We start from the raw sequence: 16,406 nt of genomic DNA, 5'->3' as shown, positions 1-16,406 counted from the left end.
GGCTGGGCTGAATCTCACCTTCCAGCAAAAGCCGCAAGCAGGCAGGGAGTCCATGAAAACACAGCAGCAGTCATCCCTCTGCTCCCTTTTCAGCTTTCCTGAGAATTCAGGATTTCACGGTGGGCAAAGAGATCTTGCGTGGGGCTTCCTGCCAGCCTTGCCAGAGGTGTGTTTCCCCAGGGACTCTTGCAGACATCAGTGCTGGAGCATTTATTCCTGTCAGTCTTAAATTCTTCGTGGTTTGGTTTCTCTTACAAACAGTGAAGATCAGACCTTGCCCCGTCTGTTTGCTGCTACTGTTGCTTCTCCGAGATGCTGGTGTGGTGTTGTGTTGTACAGGCTGACAGCAGCCAGCCTGCAAGCAGCTGGAGCATCACCGCGGCGAGCATGAACAGTGTGATGCTCAAAGCTACAGGCAGTTTTAATCCAGTGGAGGATTGGGTCTAATCAGCACCAAACTGCTTGTACTGGCTTATAAAAGGCCACAGAATTATACCTTGAAATTTAGCTTCCAAATTAATTTTTCCTTCAAGATTTCAGTAGGTCTAGTTGCATTCCTTGCTATAAATTTAAGAGTGAGAAATATGTCATAGACAGAAAAAATGGATTCAGACTTTTGTTCTCCAGAAAGCTGCCACTTTGGCTATCCTGAGAAAAACTGAGTATGGCATAGCGAGCCACAGCCCACGTGAGACTCGGGGAGGTGCTGCTTAACCTTGGCCAAAGCAGAGGGCTGAGGGTTGCTCACCTTCGAAAGGGAGATAGGAGCCCGTTGGGTACCCTGGGCCTTTTAATTGCACTCCTTGGGCGTTACTAGTCTCTCAGCTCCATGACTGGCTTTTCCTTTGCCCTTTCTGCCTTTCCCCCTGTTACTAGGGCAGGCAGAGAACATCATGTCCCCTGAGTGTGCCAGCGCCTGCAGAGCCTGGGGCAGGAAAGGGCTTGTTGGTGATGAGATGCTGGATCGAGCTCGTTCCTGGTGTGCTGCAGCTCTGTGCCCACAGGAGTATGTTGAAGTAGCAGCTGGATTTACCAATGCCATTGCTTTCTGCTGAGATAAATTGTGTTTGGAGAGCTTAGTCCTCTGGGGAGGTGGAGGTGAGGGCTGGCCATGGGGTGTCCCTGCAGCCCCGAGGAGGTGAAACCTCTTGCAAGCTCAGCTGCAGCATGACTTTGGAGCTTGGTGTTTTCCTTCGACTGCATGTGTTAATGCCGACTTGAATCCTGCCCAAAGACATGATTATCTGTGAAAAGCATCCCCCAGTGCTTGCCAAAATCTCTCCTCAGTGGGCTGGGTGTTTTTCCACCGTGAGGGCAGCGAGATGAGGGGTTTCATGAGGAGCCATGTGCCCTTCCATCAGTCACTATCTGTTAGTCATTAATTTGCCCTGCCTTACCTGAAAAACAAGTTAGCTCATTTGCCGGTGTCATGGAGAGATAGTTTGTTAAGTTTACCTTTTAAATCTCCCTTGGGGCTGAAGGTTTCAGTTCCGCAAGGATCTGCACTGTCCTTCATCTTTCCAACCTAAAGAAGATGGAGTTTCAAGACGTTTTACTATGCCAGAGTATTTCAGAGAAGAGCATAAAAATTAGCGGTCTGTCTGTCGTGCTAAGGACATTACAGGTCCCAGAGGGCTAGGTGGGGGCTCTGAAAGCAGTCGTCTCGGCTGAGGTTTCTCCTCCATGCCCTGGTGAGCTGCATGATGGGCTGGCTGGCAAGACGTCAGTGATGCTCTGTGTCTATCATTTCCAAATCCCTTTCTGATCTATCACGATGAAAGCTTTTGGAGAAATGCTAAATAGTATTATTAGTGTAAAATAAACACACTTCTTCAATATTTCTGATCCTAAAGTGGATCCAGATGCTTGCTTATGACTGCTGCATCTGCTTTAGTTTTTCTGTGGCCGTCTGCATTTGTTCAAGTGAGATGGGATGTGACAGAGAGCTTGTCACAGCATGCTCTTGTCAAATCTGTAAACCTATGTATTTATACATGCACACACACAAATATATATATATAAATGAAAAAATAACTGACTTCCTCTAAGACACCATTTCCGAGTCCGACACTTCACAAGCATGCCAAGGAACTTGGAATAAACTCAGGGAGTTTATCAGTTTTTATGATCACAGCAATCAGTTCAGCTGTGTAGGGGAGAAATGGGATTTGGCTGTGTAGCTCAGAATAGTCTCCTAAGGAAGTGGACGTGTCCATCTCTTCATGCCACCAGTTGCATCTTCCAACCTGTTTCAAGTGTAAAATAATTTTCCCCTGATTTTAAAGATTATTAACATTTTAGTGGTTTCTCTCCTACAGAGAAGTCTGCCCCACTGCTTAAGAGTGGCGTTTTATACGGGCTGGGGTTTTACCAGAGCTGGTGCCAGGGTGAGATCAAAGCAGCAGGAGCAGCCGGGTGGTCCTCCCTTCGGAGCACGCCAGTGGGGAATGTTTCCAAGCCGTTGTTTCAGTGATGTTTTAGACCCTGCTAAGGGAGATGACGCTGCAGCATCTGAGGGGACTCCCAGCCGTGCCAAGGAGGCTTGACACTGCCTTGCAAAGACTGGCAAATACAGAAAGTGCGAATGGGTGTTTTGCTGGTAAAATGTTTTGTTTTGGTAACTAATACTAATAGTTGTATAATAGATGTATAATCAGCTAATAGTTATATAATAGATGTATAATCAGCTAGTAGAATCTCTTGCATTCTTAAAATCAGTCACAATAGGATTCGTTACATGTCATCATTTGCTGGCACTAGTAGTAGCTGCCGAAGGTTTCTTAGCTGGTGTATGAGATCTAGGACTTTCACCAAATCCTTCTCCATCCCTTGCAAACGAAAATGGGGAATAGTAAGTTTTATAGTCTGAGTTTTCAATAAATTTGGATCAATCAAAGCTGCATTAAGGATATCTTTTTCTCCATGCACCTTCTCCATCCAAGCTGCAGACTGTGTTCAAACTAAGTGGCAACTTGGAAGTTGCAGCTGATTCCCCACATGTATGCCAGGAACAGCGTATGCTCATCAGCTCTGATCCTGCCCTGCTGAGGCAGGTTGGTGTATAGATTGCTAAAATCTCTGAGTGCTGTAGAGAGACCAGATCTAAGAAAAGGCATGTCTGCGTTGCGCCCATTAAACCCCCTGAGAAGTGGGATTTTGGGTCCTGTCTAGCTTTTGCAGTTTCCTGCAGTGTAATTACATTTTATTGAATTCCTCCTGTTATTCCTTTTTGGCATGGGATGCTCCTGGATTGATAGAAAGTAATTAAAAATCTTGAGGTTCTCACTCATTTAATACTACCTTTCCTGTCTTTTGTCCAATGTTGAGAGCTTGCTGTGCTTCCTGGGTTTTTTTGGTGTCTTACTTAAACAGGGGAAGAAATGGCAAAGGAAAGGCTACAACTACAGGCTGGGTGGGGAATGGATTGAGAGCAGCCCTGAGGAGAAGGACTTCGGGGTCTTGGTTGATGAAGCTCAACATGAGCCGGCAGTGTGCACTTGCAGCCCAGAAAGCCAACCGTGTCCTGGGCTGCATCAAAAGCAGCGTGACCAGCAGGTCGAGGGAGGTGATCCTGCCCCTCTACTCCGCTCTGGTGAGACCGCACCTGGAGTACTGCGTCCAGCTCTGGGGTCCCCAGCACAAGAAAGACATGGAGCTGTTGGAGAGAGTCCAGAGGAGGCCACAAAGCTGATCAGAAGGCTGGAGCACCTCTCCTGTGAGGACAGGCTGAGAGAGTTGGGCTTCTTCAGCCTGGAGAAGAGAAGGCTCCAAGGAGACCTTACTGCAGCCTTCCAGTACCTGAAGGGGCCTACAGGAAAGCTGGAGAGGGACTGTTTATCAGGGAGTGTAGTGACAGGACAAGGGGGAATGGGTTTAAGCTGAAGGAGGGTCGATTTAGATTAGATGTTAGGAAGAAATTCTTTACTGTGAGAGTGGTGAGGCACTGGAACAGGTTGCCCAGAGAAGCTGTGGAGGCCCCATCCCTGGAAGTGTTTAAGACCAGGCTGGATGGGGCTTTGGGCAATGTGGTCTAGTGGAGGGTGTCCCTGCCCGCAGCAGGGGGGTTGGAACTAGATGATCTTTGAGGTCCCTTCCAACCCAAACCATCCTATGATTCTATGATTCTATGAAAAGGAAGACAGCTAAGTGGGCAGTATGTACTTAGCAGAACTTAAAGGTGGCTCAGGCTCCTTGGTGAACAGCCCTGTCTTGGGAGGGAAATATAGAGAATGACCACAAATTCTTGGTATATTAGTTTCCTATCTTGTTGTATGAATTTAGTGTTATACCAGTGCTGGTTTTCCAGCATGGGATGCCTGGTCTTTGGTTCGAAACAAACTCTTGAGATAATGATGCCACTTAATGCATCACTGGTACAGCTGGATTTACCGTGTCCAGAAATACCTGGCATCATCTGGTGTACATGATTACTTGCAGCCATGCAAAGGTAATTTCTCACTGACCCAGAGAAGACATTTCTTGGTTTTTTCAATGGAAACTTGCTGTGTGCTTTGAACTGCTGAGAAGTACTCAAGAAGACATAAACCCATGAGTTACTGCAGGCTGCATGCCTGGAACATGCAGGCTATCTCGACATACGGAGTAAATCAGCATGGCTCCGCTGACTTTAGCACAGCTGCATCTGTTGCCACTTGCTGTAACCCTGCTCCAGACTGTAGGGATGGTTGTCTGTGAACAGCGGATAGAAAAAAACCCCTCTTTTCTTCTTTTTTCATAGCTTTACGCTTTATGAACAGAATAAATGTGCTACAAGTGGAGGTGAAATAGTAAATTATTTTTGCCTCTATAAAATTACTTTATTTGGACATGTGCTAAGTTCCTTCTCATTCCACTTGGTTCCTAAATCAAGTAGTTGATTAATGCATGCACTTGGTTACTGGCACTCAAAAATAAATCAGTGATTAGTTCAGAGATAGAGATCGGTGTTTTAAAAAAGCCCCACTTAACGTGCACCTGCACAGAAACAAGTCAGGCAGAACTGACTCTGCATAAAAACAGGGTGGGCAGCACCCATGTAAGCCACAGGACTGTGGGAAGAGGAGCTGCTTTTCTGTTCCTGTGTGCCAGGAGAAGCAATGCTATCAGGCTTATGTATGATGGATCAGAGTGCAGTGGTATTGCTGCAAGCAAAAGTCATGAATTTTAATCAACTTTACTGGCTGCCTTGAAATTTGAGTTGAAAGATAAATGTGAAAAACAGGCAGCCCATATTGTTTCTGGAACAAAACTGCCCCTTTTCTGTTGATTAAAAGATTTTTTCTTTTAACTTGATAATCAAAAATACTTCCATCTTAGTTCTGGAATATTTTTAAGCTAACCCTGCCAGCCCTGGGCGCCTCCCTGAGCCAAGTGTCACCTCGTGGCCACCCAGACGGCTGACCTTGGCTGCATAGACTTCCCGACCAGCAGGGCTCGTTGGCGGTCTGCTTTCAGCCGTTTTGAAAAAGATGGGTTTAGGGCTTTATTTAAATATTCTTAATTGTTTTTTGAAAAGAAGAAGAGAAAAAAAAAAAAAAAAGACTTGCCTGGTGAAAACTGCTGAGTGGACTGTCCAGGGATTTGGCGTCCAGTTTGTATTCATTGGGGAAATTTGGCATGGCTAACATGCTTCTCCTTCCCCTCTGTTGCTCCAGGGCTGCTTTTAAGGTTATTTAGTTGCCGTATTCATTTGGGCATCAGTCTTCCTAATTAAATATAAGTGATTTGAATGCCAGTGGATGGGGCGGGGGGGGGGGGGAACATCTGAGCTTTTGGAAGAAGTGGAGTGAAACTACCAGCTCATGTCCCTGGGCAGAAACACACACCCATCGTGTTACTTCCAGCCACTGCCAGGCTGGTCCAGATTACTTTGAGTAATTGAGAGTGCTTTCCTCACTCCTCTGTACAGAAGTTTGCTCCAGGGGTTATCATAGCTGCTTTTCCTGTTTTGCCATTAAGTCACCTCTGTGCAGGAATAACTTTGAAGGGTTGTGTTTAAGGCCAAACAACTTTTAAGAAGGGGAAGGAGAACATTAGCCTACAGACACCAGGGAGGAAAAATAATTGGTGGAAGACTCCTGAGTCGCTCCCCCTCTCTCAACCACAAGTGCTGTGTTATTTTCTCTTAGCATCTTCTATGGTTTAACTCCACACCTAGTTTCTTATCTCTTCTGATAGCTGTAGGTTCACCAACTGATTTGTAATAGTGAAGAGTGCATTGCAGCTGCGGCAGAAGCTTATTTGATCCTCTGGGAAATTCTTGCTGCTTTCACTAGTGAGAAAGGCACAATATTTTGAGGCCTAAATTAGTGTGAAAGGGCACATACAAACCTGCTAAGTACAAATTCCAGCTTGTTTGTACTCACAGTTGGTTACACCCTTGGCTCAGAACCCAAATATTTCAGGAATTTGGGTTGAGGTATATCCTTTCCCAAAAGAGGCATGAAGTTCCCCTTTTGCATCAATGGGTGCAGTTTCTGTAAGGTCACCGAGCATTTGCTTGAAGCAGACTGTCACTTCCTTCAAGGCATATCCAGAGACTTTGGGAGGGGAGGTGATGCTTTGTACTGGTACGAGAACCTGGTGGCTGCTCCTTGCACAGCTGAGGTGGCTTAGCTCTTGCTTTGATTGGAATATGCTTGTTGTAAAGGAGATCACCGTATTTCCATGTCCCTTGACGGGAGCTGAGATGCCTTGTAGTGCCAGGCTTTGCTGTACTGAGGCCATTGGTGCTACACGTGCTTACCCCAGTGCCTGATTATTTTTTTTTTTCCCTGAGGCCTTCAAAGCATGTACATATGCCGAAGCAGAAGATTAGTTTCACTAAGGAGGCTCATTTCAGATGCAAATGCTCCATGGGCTGCTGCACAAATGAAGCTTGCATGATTTTTAATTTTTTTTAAAAAATTATTTATTGTAATGCCCCACTGGAAACACTCTGCTTTGCTAGCTCCACCGTTTCCTGTTGCTGTGCTGCAAGTCCAGAGGTAGGGGTGGTGGCAACCTGTTTGGTGGCATTTACCAGTTGTCATATTACGCTGCGGTGGGATCAGCCTGGGTGGCTGGTAGGGCTGTTGTTATTATTCCTGGTATTATTTCCCTCTAACACTGAAGGAAAAGAGCATTTGCCGATGCCTCGAAGTGTCGTGATGTATCCACACACTGGGTAATCAGCTGCCCGAGAAGGTACATGGGCACCACAGGGTGCAGCGTGTTGGGGTGTCGGGGTGGGATGTGGGCGCCACAGGGCAAGCAGTCGGTAATCCCCGCGCATCCCTTCCCTTGCAGTTACCTGGCCGAGCAGTGCTGGAATGGCGGCTTCGTCTACCTGATCATGTTGCGCCGCATCAAGCGCAAAGCCCCTCTTCCTCCCTCCAACGGCAACAACAGCAACAGCTGCGACCCCAAGGCCAAGCCCAGCCCTGAACCCGGCGACAGAGCCGCTCAAAATGGGAAGAGGACCAGGAAGTTTGGGGTCATCACCAGAACGCCAGGCAGCAAGGAGAGCAAGGGAAAGACGGGTTCGGAGCACGGGAATGGGCACTGCACCCCGATGGAGGTGGAGGTTGCTCAGCCAGAGACCTCCGAAGCAGAAAGCAACGGGGAAGAGCAGCTTCAGGGCACTGGGGGACAGTACCGGTGCCGGCTGTCAGATGGTGGCGTGCCAGACATTGGTGACCAGTCTGCCCAGGTACGTTCACTTTGGCTTTTTCTAGAGAAGGAAGCAGCAGGCTTGCAAACAAATTGAGGGAATTTTATAGAATCATTTAGGTTGGAAAAGACCTTTAAGATCATGAAGTCTAGCCGTTAACCTAGCACTGCCAAGTCCAGCGCTAATCCATGTCCCTAAGCACCACACCTTACGTGTCTCTTAATTACCTCCAGGGATGATGACTCCACCACTTCCCTGGGCAGCCTGTTCCAATGCTTGACAACCCTGTTGGTGAAGAAATTTTTCCTAAATCTAAACCTCCCCTGGCGCAACCTGAGGCCATTTACTCTTGTCCTTTCGCTAGTTACTTGGGAGAAGAGACCAACCCCCACCTGGCTACAACCTCCTTTCAGGTAGTTGCAGAGAGCGAGAAGGTCTCCCCTCAGCCTCCTTTTCTCCAGGCTAAACAACCCCAGTTCCCTCAGCCGCTCCTCATCAGACTTGTGCTCCAGACCCTTCACCACTTTGTTGTTCTTCTTTGGACATGCATTGGACCACATTTGTCAAGTAGTGTCCCTGGTTTCAGTGCTCTGTCCTCAGACTGAGCCTGTAGGTGACAACCCAAGCTATCAGGGCACTGAGCCGTGGGATGGAGTCCAAAACAGGGGGGCAGGAGGATTAGAGAGTTAAATAGTAATTGTGAGAAACCTCTGTCATGCTCCATCTGTGATGGAGGGGAAGGTCCTTATGTCTCTGACCTGTTAAGGTAGGCCTCAGGATTTCTGCTGTTGAGACAACTGATGACCTTGACGGGGCAAGAGATGTCAGTGGAAGATGGTCATTGTGTCCTTTGGGGTTTCATGTTTAGCTCTGAGCTTGACAGCACTGTAAAGCTCATGTTAACATTGGAATTGAAGCTTTCCTTTTTGATGCACCAGACCACGGTGCATGTATTTGTGTTACAAAACTTGTTTGGCCAGTGTTCGGGGACCACATGGAAGCTATTGTGAATTTTGCTCCGAGTTGATGAGATGGACGATTTGTTAATGTTTGGGACGACAGTGGGATTGGGGCTTTCATTGCTTCTCTCTTCATCCTAATGGAGATCTTGGGGTTTGTTGCCTGGCTAGAACTGCAGCGTTGCTGGATAGAGAAAAATAACCCGAGCCTTGATCAGGTTTCAGTATGCATCTATCACCAGGAGAGCTGTCTGCCAATCTTCCCAGAGACACTGATAGTATAAACAGATGAACACTGCTTTGTTGGGCTTGGGGCTTGCTGCAGCAGCTGGTTTTGGTTTTAAGACTTCAAAGCTGGTAACAGAGCAGTATGAGTGGACAACTCATCACTAAATTCTGTTGAGGAAAGCATGGGTTTAAATGTGTCCTCTTAATTCGTGTTCCCCAATACTACTGCAGGGTGGTGTTGATGGTGGTTGTTAACTTAAACTAATTTACATTAAAATACATTGGAGGGGCTGAAACAGATTTTTAAAAATGCTGGTCTTAAAGCAGTGTAATTGAGAAAACCTGCTCTTCCCATCAGTGAGACACATTTGATTTCGTGGTGCAAGAGAGAGGGGAGGATGTTTGCGTACTGTTTTTGCAAGCCTTATAACTGCAGTCTGTAAAACCTTTATGAAAGAAAACATTAAAAGTTTAAAAATAAATAAATCAGTATTTTGAAAGCTCTGGTCCGTATAAGAACTTACTGAATCTGTTCTGAAGATGTCTAATTAAATACATGTTATAAATGAAGATGATCAGAGTTTGTTCTGAGGAAGTGGAAAGCCAAATATATGTGCTAAAAGAAAAAAGAAACTCTTGATCCAGAGCCATCTTGTGCTAGTATTACCTTGATGTTTTGAGTCATTTTGGTATGAGAAGTAAATTGTTAAATTCAGAACATATATGAGCAATAAATACATTTTTAATGCAAAGCACATACAAGGTGGCTTTGTAAAACATAAAAGCATAGTTGAATCACTGCTATAATCCGTTCAGTTGTGGTGTATCTGTCATGGGGCCTGTTGGGAGGCGCAGTCATTTAGTAAAATTGCCTCTCTCTCTCTTTCTTTTAATTTTTTCCCCCCTTAATATTTTGCTTAGAGATATGACCTCTGTGTGTGTCAGTATTAATTACATTTACCTGACATCTGAATGAGAAGAAATGTGAATAGCTGGAGCCTTTTAAAGACGAGGGGGCCTTGTAGAAGCCCATCACTTTAGCATCCATGGAGTAGCTGCTACGAAAATTGCGAGGGGCTTAATTCAGTTTCTTAATAAGTATTGAATAGTGACAGTGAATACCATTTTAAAATTGAGTCCTTTAAAAAAAAAAGGCAAGGAATAAAGACACTTGGGAGCCTCAAATCTCACTTGCAGCTCCATTTTGAAAGCGTGACCTGGCACTCAGGCATGTGAGATCCAGTTGTGTCAGGAGCCTTTTGAAAACGGTGTCCAGGCCGTCATGTCAGAAGCTGCAGCCTCCTTCCAGGCTTCAAAGCGAGAGCCAAACGTCGCGTAGCCACGGGATGAGTTATCTCCTCCCGAGCGGGGATGGGGTGCATTGGCAGGGCACCCTCTCCACGGGGAAAGCGGCTCTATCCCCTCTGCCCGCCCCGCGCTCTCCGTCTCCTCCGCACGTTGACTAATTGAATATCCAGGGCTGTCAGCCCTGCGCCTTTGGGGAGCACTATATTCACTTCAAGAGGATGAGAGCCAGCCTGCGGGCTGGAGGTCAGCTGCGGGGGGGGAGGAAAGGCTTCGAAAAGCCGCTCGGTGACCGGTGCAGCTGCGGGAGGACCTCACTGGTTCTCCCCACCGCTCCTTCCCTCTTCCCTGCCCCAGGATGCAGATGGGAGAATTACTGAAATTGGAATATGGAGTCCAGGAACATCTCTTTTTCTCCTTGTAGAAAGTTAGTTTGAAGTTGTAATGAAAACAAGGGAGAAGAGGTTGAATCAAATCTGCGTGTCTTCAGCCACTGCTGTACTGAACCCAGCAGCCCACTCGTGGCCCGTGCCTTGGGGACGTTGTGCTGGGAATGCTTTTGAGGCATCCACCTGTCTTCAGTGTCCTTTGCTTTCAGGGTACCTCCTCTCCCATGAGCGTGGGGTTGTTCTCCTGCTTTCTGGCTGCGTGCTGCTAATGACAGCAATGCTGAGTTGTGAAATGAGAGGCGAGACGAATGCTGCTTGTCAAGTGAACCTGCCAGGAGATTCCTGTGTTACTGGTTTGTGTGCGTGTGTCAGTCCCCTTCTTCAGGCTTGCTTTCATCTCCCAGATCTTGGTTTCTCTCTCCTGTGCACTTGGCATTGCTGTCGCTATGTATAAACAAATTTGCCAGGCTGTTTGCTGGTATGTAACCTTCAGTAAATATTGTACCTGTCAATTAGCAGGCAGCATTTCATGTTTACAGGTGGTTAAGTTATGCTGCAATATTTTTAGGATGAACCTAAATGCCCTTTAAAACGTGGGGATTCAAAGCAGCAAGTCTGGATCTTCCTGGCAGGAAGATCTCAAAGGTCTGGAAACCATACCTGACCTTGGAGAGGACCCAGGCTGGCTGCAGTGGGAGTCGTGGGCAGTGGTCTAAGACCAGGCAATCTCTGAGCCGGAGTAATGATCTGTCACATCCTGGGGAGACTGGGGAGCTTGAATACAGAAGTCAAAGTTTACTTCTTTTATTCAGCGGCCTGAGACAGGGCGGTGTTTTGTAGGCTGGTAATTATGAAGTCCCAGATGAAAGAGGAGTATGGGGAGGGACTGCTGGAGTCAGCTGAAAAAGGCTAAAGAAAAAGGAAACTGTGAGGTTTCCTCACAATACACCAGTTTCATGGTTTCACTGCGTTTAACTGGTAGGAAAGAATCTCTCAGTTTTGTTCTCAGTTTCTCTATGATGGTGTGTTTGGAAGAGTTGTGGACCACTTCCTTAGCTGCCCAGCCCTGAAGGAGTGCCCAGAGGTGGCCAGGTACAGCTGGCGCGGGCAGGGGTCAGAAGTAGGACTGTGAGGGTTGTGAGGGTCAGGGTTATGAGTGTGGGGCGTGGGAGTGTAGGTTTTAAAGGTGGCTTGAACTGATCCAGGTCTGGCTGGCGTGACGAGAGGCTTTCATTGATGAAGCCAGAAGAAGCTTGACCGAAGATGAAGTGTAACAGAGCAGACCAGCCACCTTTGTTTCCTCCAGCCCCAGCAAGATGCTCTGAAAAGTCCTTAAAACACCAACCATGAAAAGAACAAACAAGACACCTCCAGAACCCGCTGGAATCCTCTTGCTTCTGTATAAGCATCCAGATTAGTAAGGGATTGAAATCCAGGTCCAAATTTAGCAGTCACTTGTGGAAGCTGTGTAAAGGAGATTGGGCAGAGTAAAAGTGCTTTCATAGCAGGTGAAATGGGAGGGCTCCACATTTGGAGGCATTTCTCCATTGGGAGATATACATGGCATTTCTCCATTGGGGGCAGCTGGGGCTCCACATTTGGGCATTTCTGCATTCGGAGAAATACATGGCATGGGAGGAGTGCAAAAGTGTGCACCATGGTAGCACTGCAGCGTGGGGCCATGGTGGGACGCGTCTGCAGGATGGAACCAAGTCAGTGTCTGATGGCCCCGTAAGGTGTGTCTGGTGTTTTTCTGAAGTCAGTGTACCAAAAGGGAGAGGGGAAGGCAAGGGGATATGAATGCCTTGCCTCACAGAGGTTTTTGGGGGAGGTCTGGGTTATAGTAGTGCTTCAAGATCTTGGCTCCATGTTGTTAACCCCAGTTCTCTGCAGTGGGTCGCAGCTGCCAGAGCAGCGTGCCTGGCCAGCTTTGCTCACTTACAGACCAGCTGAGCCCAGCTTACATAGACCACAGCCCCCTCCAGGCTCGTGAGCGTGTACACAGGTGCACATAGACGTGTGCGTACGTAAAAGACCAGTTGGGTCTTTGCCAGCCAGCACTTGCTTTTGTATCGCTGCAACTGCACTGTGCTTGGTTTCATTTTATCAGCAACTCTCTTCTTTGTTCGGGCCCGTTACCGCTTTCTTATTAAGATGGCTTGTCTCAGGAAAGGCTGAATGCTTTTGAATTGCATTTTGCTTTCTAATTAGGAGAGGCTGACAGCCTTTCTATAGCAGTATTTACCAATTAGCGTTGGTAAATGCCAGCCCTACCTTGCGTTTTGGTTAATGGAAAATGTTCCTTATCTTGCCAAGCAGAAGAGGAAGGCTAATGGCACGTTACAGGAATCAAAACATGAGACTTGAAATAATGTACTGGCTCTCAGCATTCTACTATTTTATAAACGTGATGGAGAAAAAAAAAAATTCTTGCCCACTTGCTGTACCAAAATGAAAACTTTGCTGTAAGCAAGGTACTTACAAGGGTAAATACGCACAGCTCCACTGAAGGTACTGCAGCTAAGTTGCTTTACATCAACTTTTTTTGGCAACCTAAGCAGTAATTACTGTTTCATCAAAGCTTTTATGGGACTCTTACATGATGCATGTTTTAGACATAAATAACTCTATTTTTAGTTGTTAATGTAGACACCTTTAGTCATGTAAAGGCTTCCTCAGAATCTGTTTCTGTTCTTAACATCTTTTTATCTGTTGTGTTTGCTTCCAGCTTTCATTAACACAAATCCTGGGGCTATCTACTTTCTTGAAGTTTTAATGTGCACTGTGATAAGCGCGTCTTCCCTCTCTCCTGCCTGTTTTGGGTTGTAAACTCTCTTAGGGACAAGGGCTGTCTTTTAATTGTAGCTGTACAACACAGACAAAACCTGGCCTTGCTTTTGCTTGGGGTTTTAGGAAATGCTTTGATGTAACTAGTAGTGAATTTACAGTTAATTTTTTTTTGCTGCCAGTTATGTTGCACCTTGCCATAAAACAACCGTCGTCACAACTTTCTGGGGTTAAGTCTCACTCACTGCCAAATTTTTTCAACTGATTTAAGGTTTTGCCTTTCTTTGCTGTGATTTAAGCGATAGCTACAGCTGTGCAAGCCGTAGATTTTAATTTTGAATAGCAATCTGTCCTTTTATTCTGTCTTTGGATTGAATTATCCAAGGGTGCGGTGGAGGGTTGGGCATAGAGATAGTCTGATAATGGATAAGGTGTAATGAATTAGTTTCAATGTGTCATCTTGGAACGGGGTCCTGACTCTTGGAAATGAGCTGTCCCCAAAGGCAGCACAGATATGCACGAGGTTGTCTTACAGGAGGTCACAAACTGTAGGTGAGAGCACCAGTATGAAAGCATTTCCCACCTACACAGAGTGGTTTTTTCATTTTGTGTATGATATTAAAGATACAGCAAACCCACAACTGGAATGCAAAGGACTGGCTTTAGCGGAGACGTAAGTTCACACCATTTTATGTTTTAATCATTAAGTGTGAATGTTTGAAACCAAGTGGACGTGCCTAAAAATAGAGTATGCTGTTTGCTTAGGTGCTGTAATGTTTCAGGTATTAGTTGGGATTATAAGGCTACATAAATAATTTTGAGGCAGGGTGCTGAAACCACTGAGCAAACCCAAAAGATTCCTGACGCTGACAGATGTAATACCAGTCCCCACATCTCCTCTTCAGCTGAAACGGGATCGTGGTGACTTACTCAAGGATGGGCTTTAATCTACTGCAGGCAGCAAGAGTGTTTTCTGAGAAACTCTGAACTAACCAACCAACCATTCCCAATAGCCCAGCAAGAGAATGAGACTGGGCAAAATACATGAGGGAAAGCAAACACCTTGTAACCTTTAAAAGCCTGAGCTCCCCGGGGGCAATTGCCGGGTGAAACCCCCCCAGGGTCCGGGATAGCTGAGAAATCCTTTGGCTGATCTTGCAATAAAGCTTCAGGTGATGGCAAGAGGGGAGCAACCCAGGGAGGTACAATCCAGATGGTGATGGCTCAGGATGACAAATGACTCCAGCAGATTTTTGTAAGGGGTGATGATGTAGTTCAGGTGCTTGCAATGGCTGATAAAATGTTTAAAGCCCTTGCCAAGGAAATGATGTCAACAAGCAGTCTGTCTCGGGAGATGGATCCCTGGGGGACAGTCTGCTTTAAGTTGCAGAGTTTTCATCCACTCCGCTGTGATGCCTGTTTTGTGTATTTTAATTATGTGTTTGTGTTTGGGGGAGGGTATGTTTTTGCTTTTGACTGTTCCCCAGGCTTTATCCCTTAGGACACTTCTCTTTCCATGGGGAAAGTACTCGCATTTCAGTGAAAGGATGCCAAGTGTCTGGCGGCCGTTTGCCAGACAAGGGGACTTGCTAGATCAGCAGTGGACACTTGAATGCAATCACAGTTGTGTCTATGCTGCTGGCTCCTACTTATTCTGAGGATGTGGAAAGTTCACATGGTCAACACTGTGTAATTCATATTAATGGCTACATGGAGTTTGGGGTTTTTTTCCCCCTCTTTCAAGCAGTGTGGGAGACACCCACTGCATGGCTTGCATCATCCAGGGGTAGAAGCCAAAGGCTTCAGTGGCTCAGTGCTAAGAAACTTGCATAGGCAGTAGGGGTGGACAAAGAACTCCTGTCTTGGAATAATTTATTGATAAAGGAATTTAATTTTTTTTTTCCCTGCTTTTGATTTGTCTTGGAGTTGTTCAGCTTGTTTGTACAACAATGAAAACAAAACCCAAGGTAGCAGATGAAAGCAGGACTCCTGCTGTCAGATCAGCCTTAAGAATAACCTGGTTAATATCAGATGAAAAATATCCTCATTATCCACTAATGAAATAATTGCTTTGTTAAGAATCTGCAAAAATCAGATTTTGGCATGATTTTCTGGTACTGAGTCATTCACACTAATATGTGTGATGTGAAGAGTGATGGCTTTTGACTGTATCTTCAGATTGACGTGTTTGAGCTACTCACCTGGTATGTGATCGTGTAAGTTAATTCCCCAGCTACCGATCTGTCTCTCCCACCTGTCTGCTGGGGAATGGGGATAATGGGAGCAGGCTTGATTTGACGCAAGGTGGGGCAGGCAGTTGGGACCAGTACTTTTTAATTTATCCCTCACCAGTGAAGGATGCTGGGAGCGGTGTGCTGGTGTGGCCATCCCAGCATACTCGCTGTCAAGGAGGATGCTGTACTGCTCGTTGCCTGAAGGCAATTGCTTATATGCTGGTCTGAATGCGGTGCATTTCTGTTTGGGAGATTTTGTGCTGCTTTTCAGCTGCCAGTGATCAGTGTGTTGGCTGCCAGCTCCTATGAAGCCTATTGAAGTAATTTTTTTTTTTAATGCATGAAACTTATAACTTTCTCTAAGTGTCACATTTCCAAAGCAGCTTCGTGGCCAGTGAGGAAGAGCTTGCTGTTTGCTTCTGCTGCTCCTGTGGGGAAAGCCTGTGAAATTTGTAAGTGGGAACTGGTCCCTGCAGACAGCCCGTAAAAATCCACGTTGAAATACGGAGGGAGGGAGGCATCCTGCAGGCTGTGTTAGTGCCCGTGGCAGTCAGTGCGTCTGCACAGACCTCGCGCGGTTATTGGTATTCTCATCAGGGCTTATCTTTGTTTTTATCTAAAAATTGTTACATATTTACACCAGTTTCAGCTGAATTGCTGCTGTGACAAAGTGCTTTTTTGTAGACAACTATTTTACATTTTCCATTTTACTGTCTGGCTTTTTAACTACTTACTGCGTTTCTGTTTTCCATTTGTTTACACCTTGCTCTTGCCAAGCTTTTCTTTAATAGGAGATTTCAAAGCAATTTTTCCTTTTTATATATAGATTTGCAGCTTCTTGAACACGGCACAG

The 16,406-nt window shown here is 46.1% G+C and overlaps 1 protein-coding gene across 8 annotated transcripts in view; it reads left to right on the top strand.

Annotated features, from left to right (window-relative positions):
* The window catches only part of PDZD2 (PDZ domain containing 2), a 208,383-nt gene that overhangs the window by 129,698 nt on the left and 62,279 nt on the right, over positions 1-16,406 (top strand). For all 8 annotated transcript variants that reach the window (XM_054811167.1, XM_054811165.1, XM_054811163.1 and 5 more), the window contains one exon: positions 7,288-7,690. In XM_054811167.1, the coding sequence (XP_054667142.1) occupies positions 7,288-7,690 (403 nt within the window). The remainder of the gene's footprint in view (positions 1-7,287; positions 7,691-16,406) is intronic.

This window comes from Grus americana, chromosome Z (genome assembly GCF_028858705.1).
Source record: "Grus americana isolate bGruAme1 chromosome Z, bGruAme1.mat, whole genome shotgun sequence".
NCBI lineage: Eukaryota > Metazoa > Chordata > Aves > Gruiformes > Gruidae > Grus > Grus americana.
The sequence above is the reverse complement of the archived record's forward strand: the minus strand, read 5'-3'. Positions and strand labels throughout refer to the sequence as shown.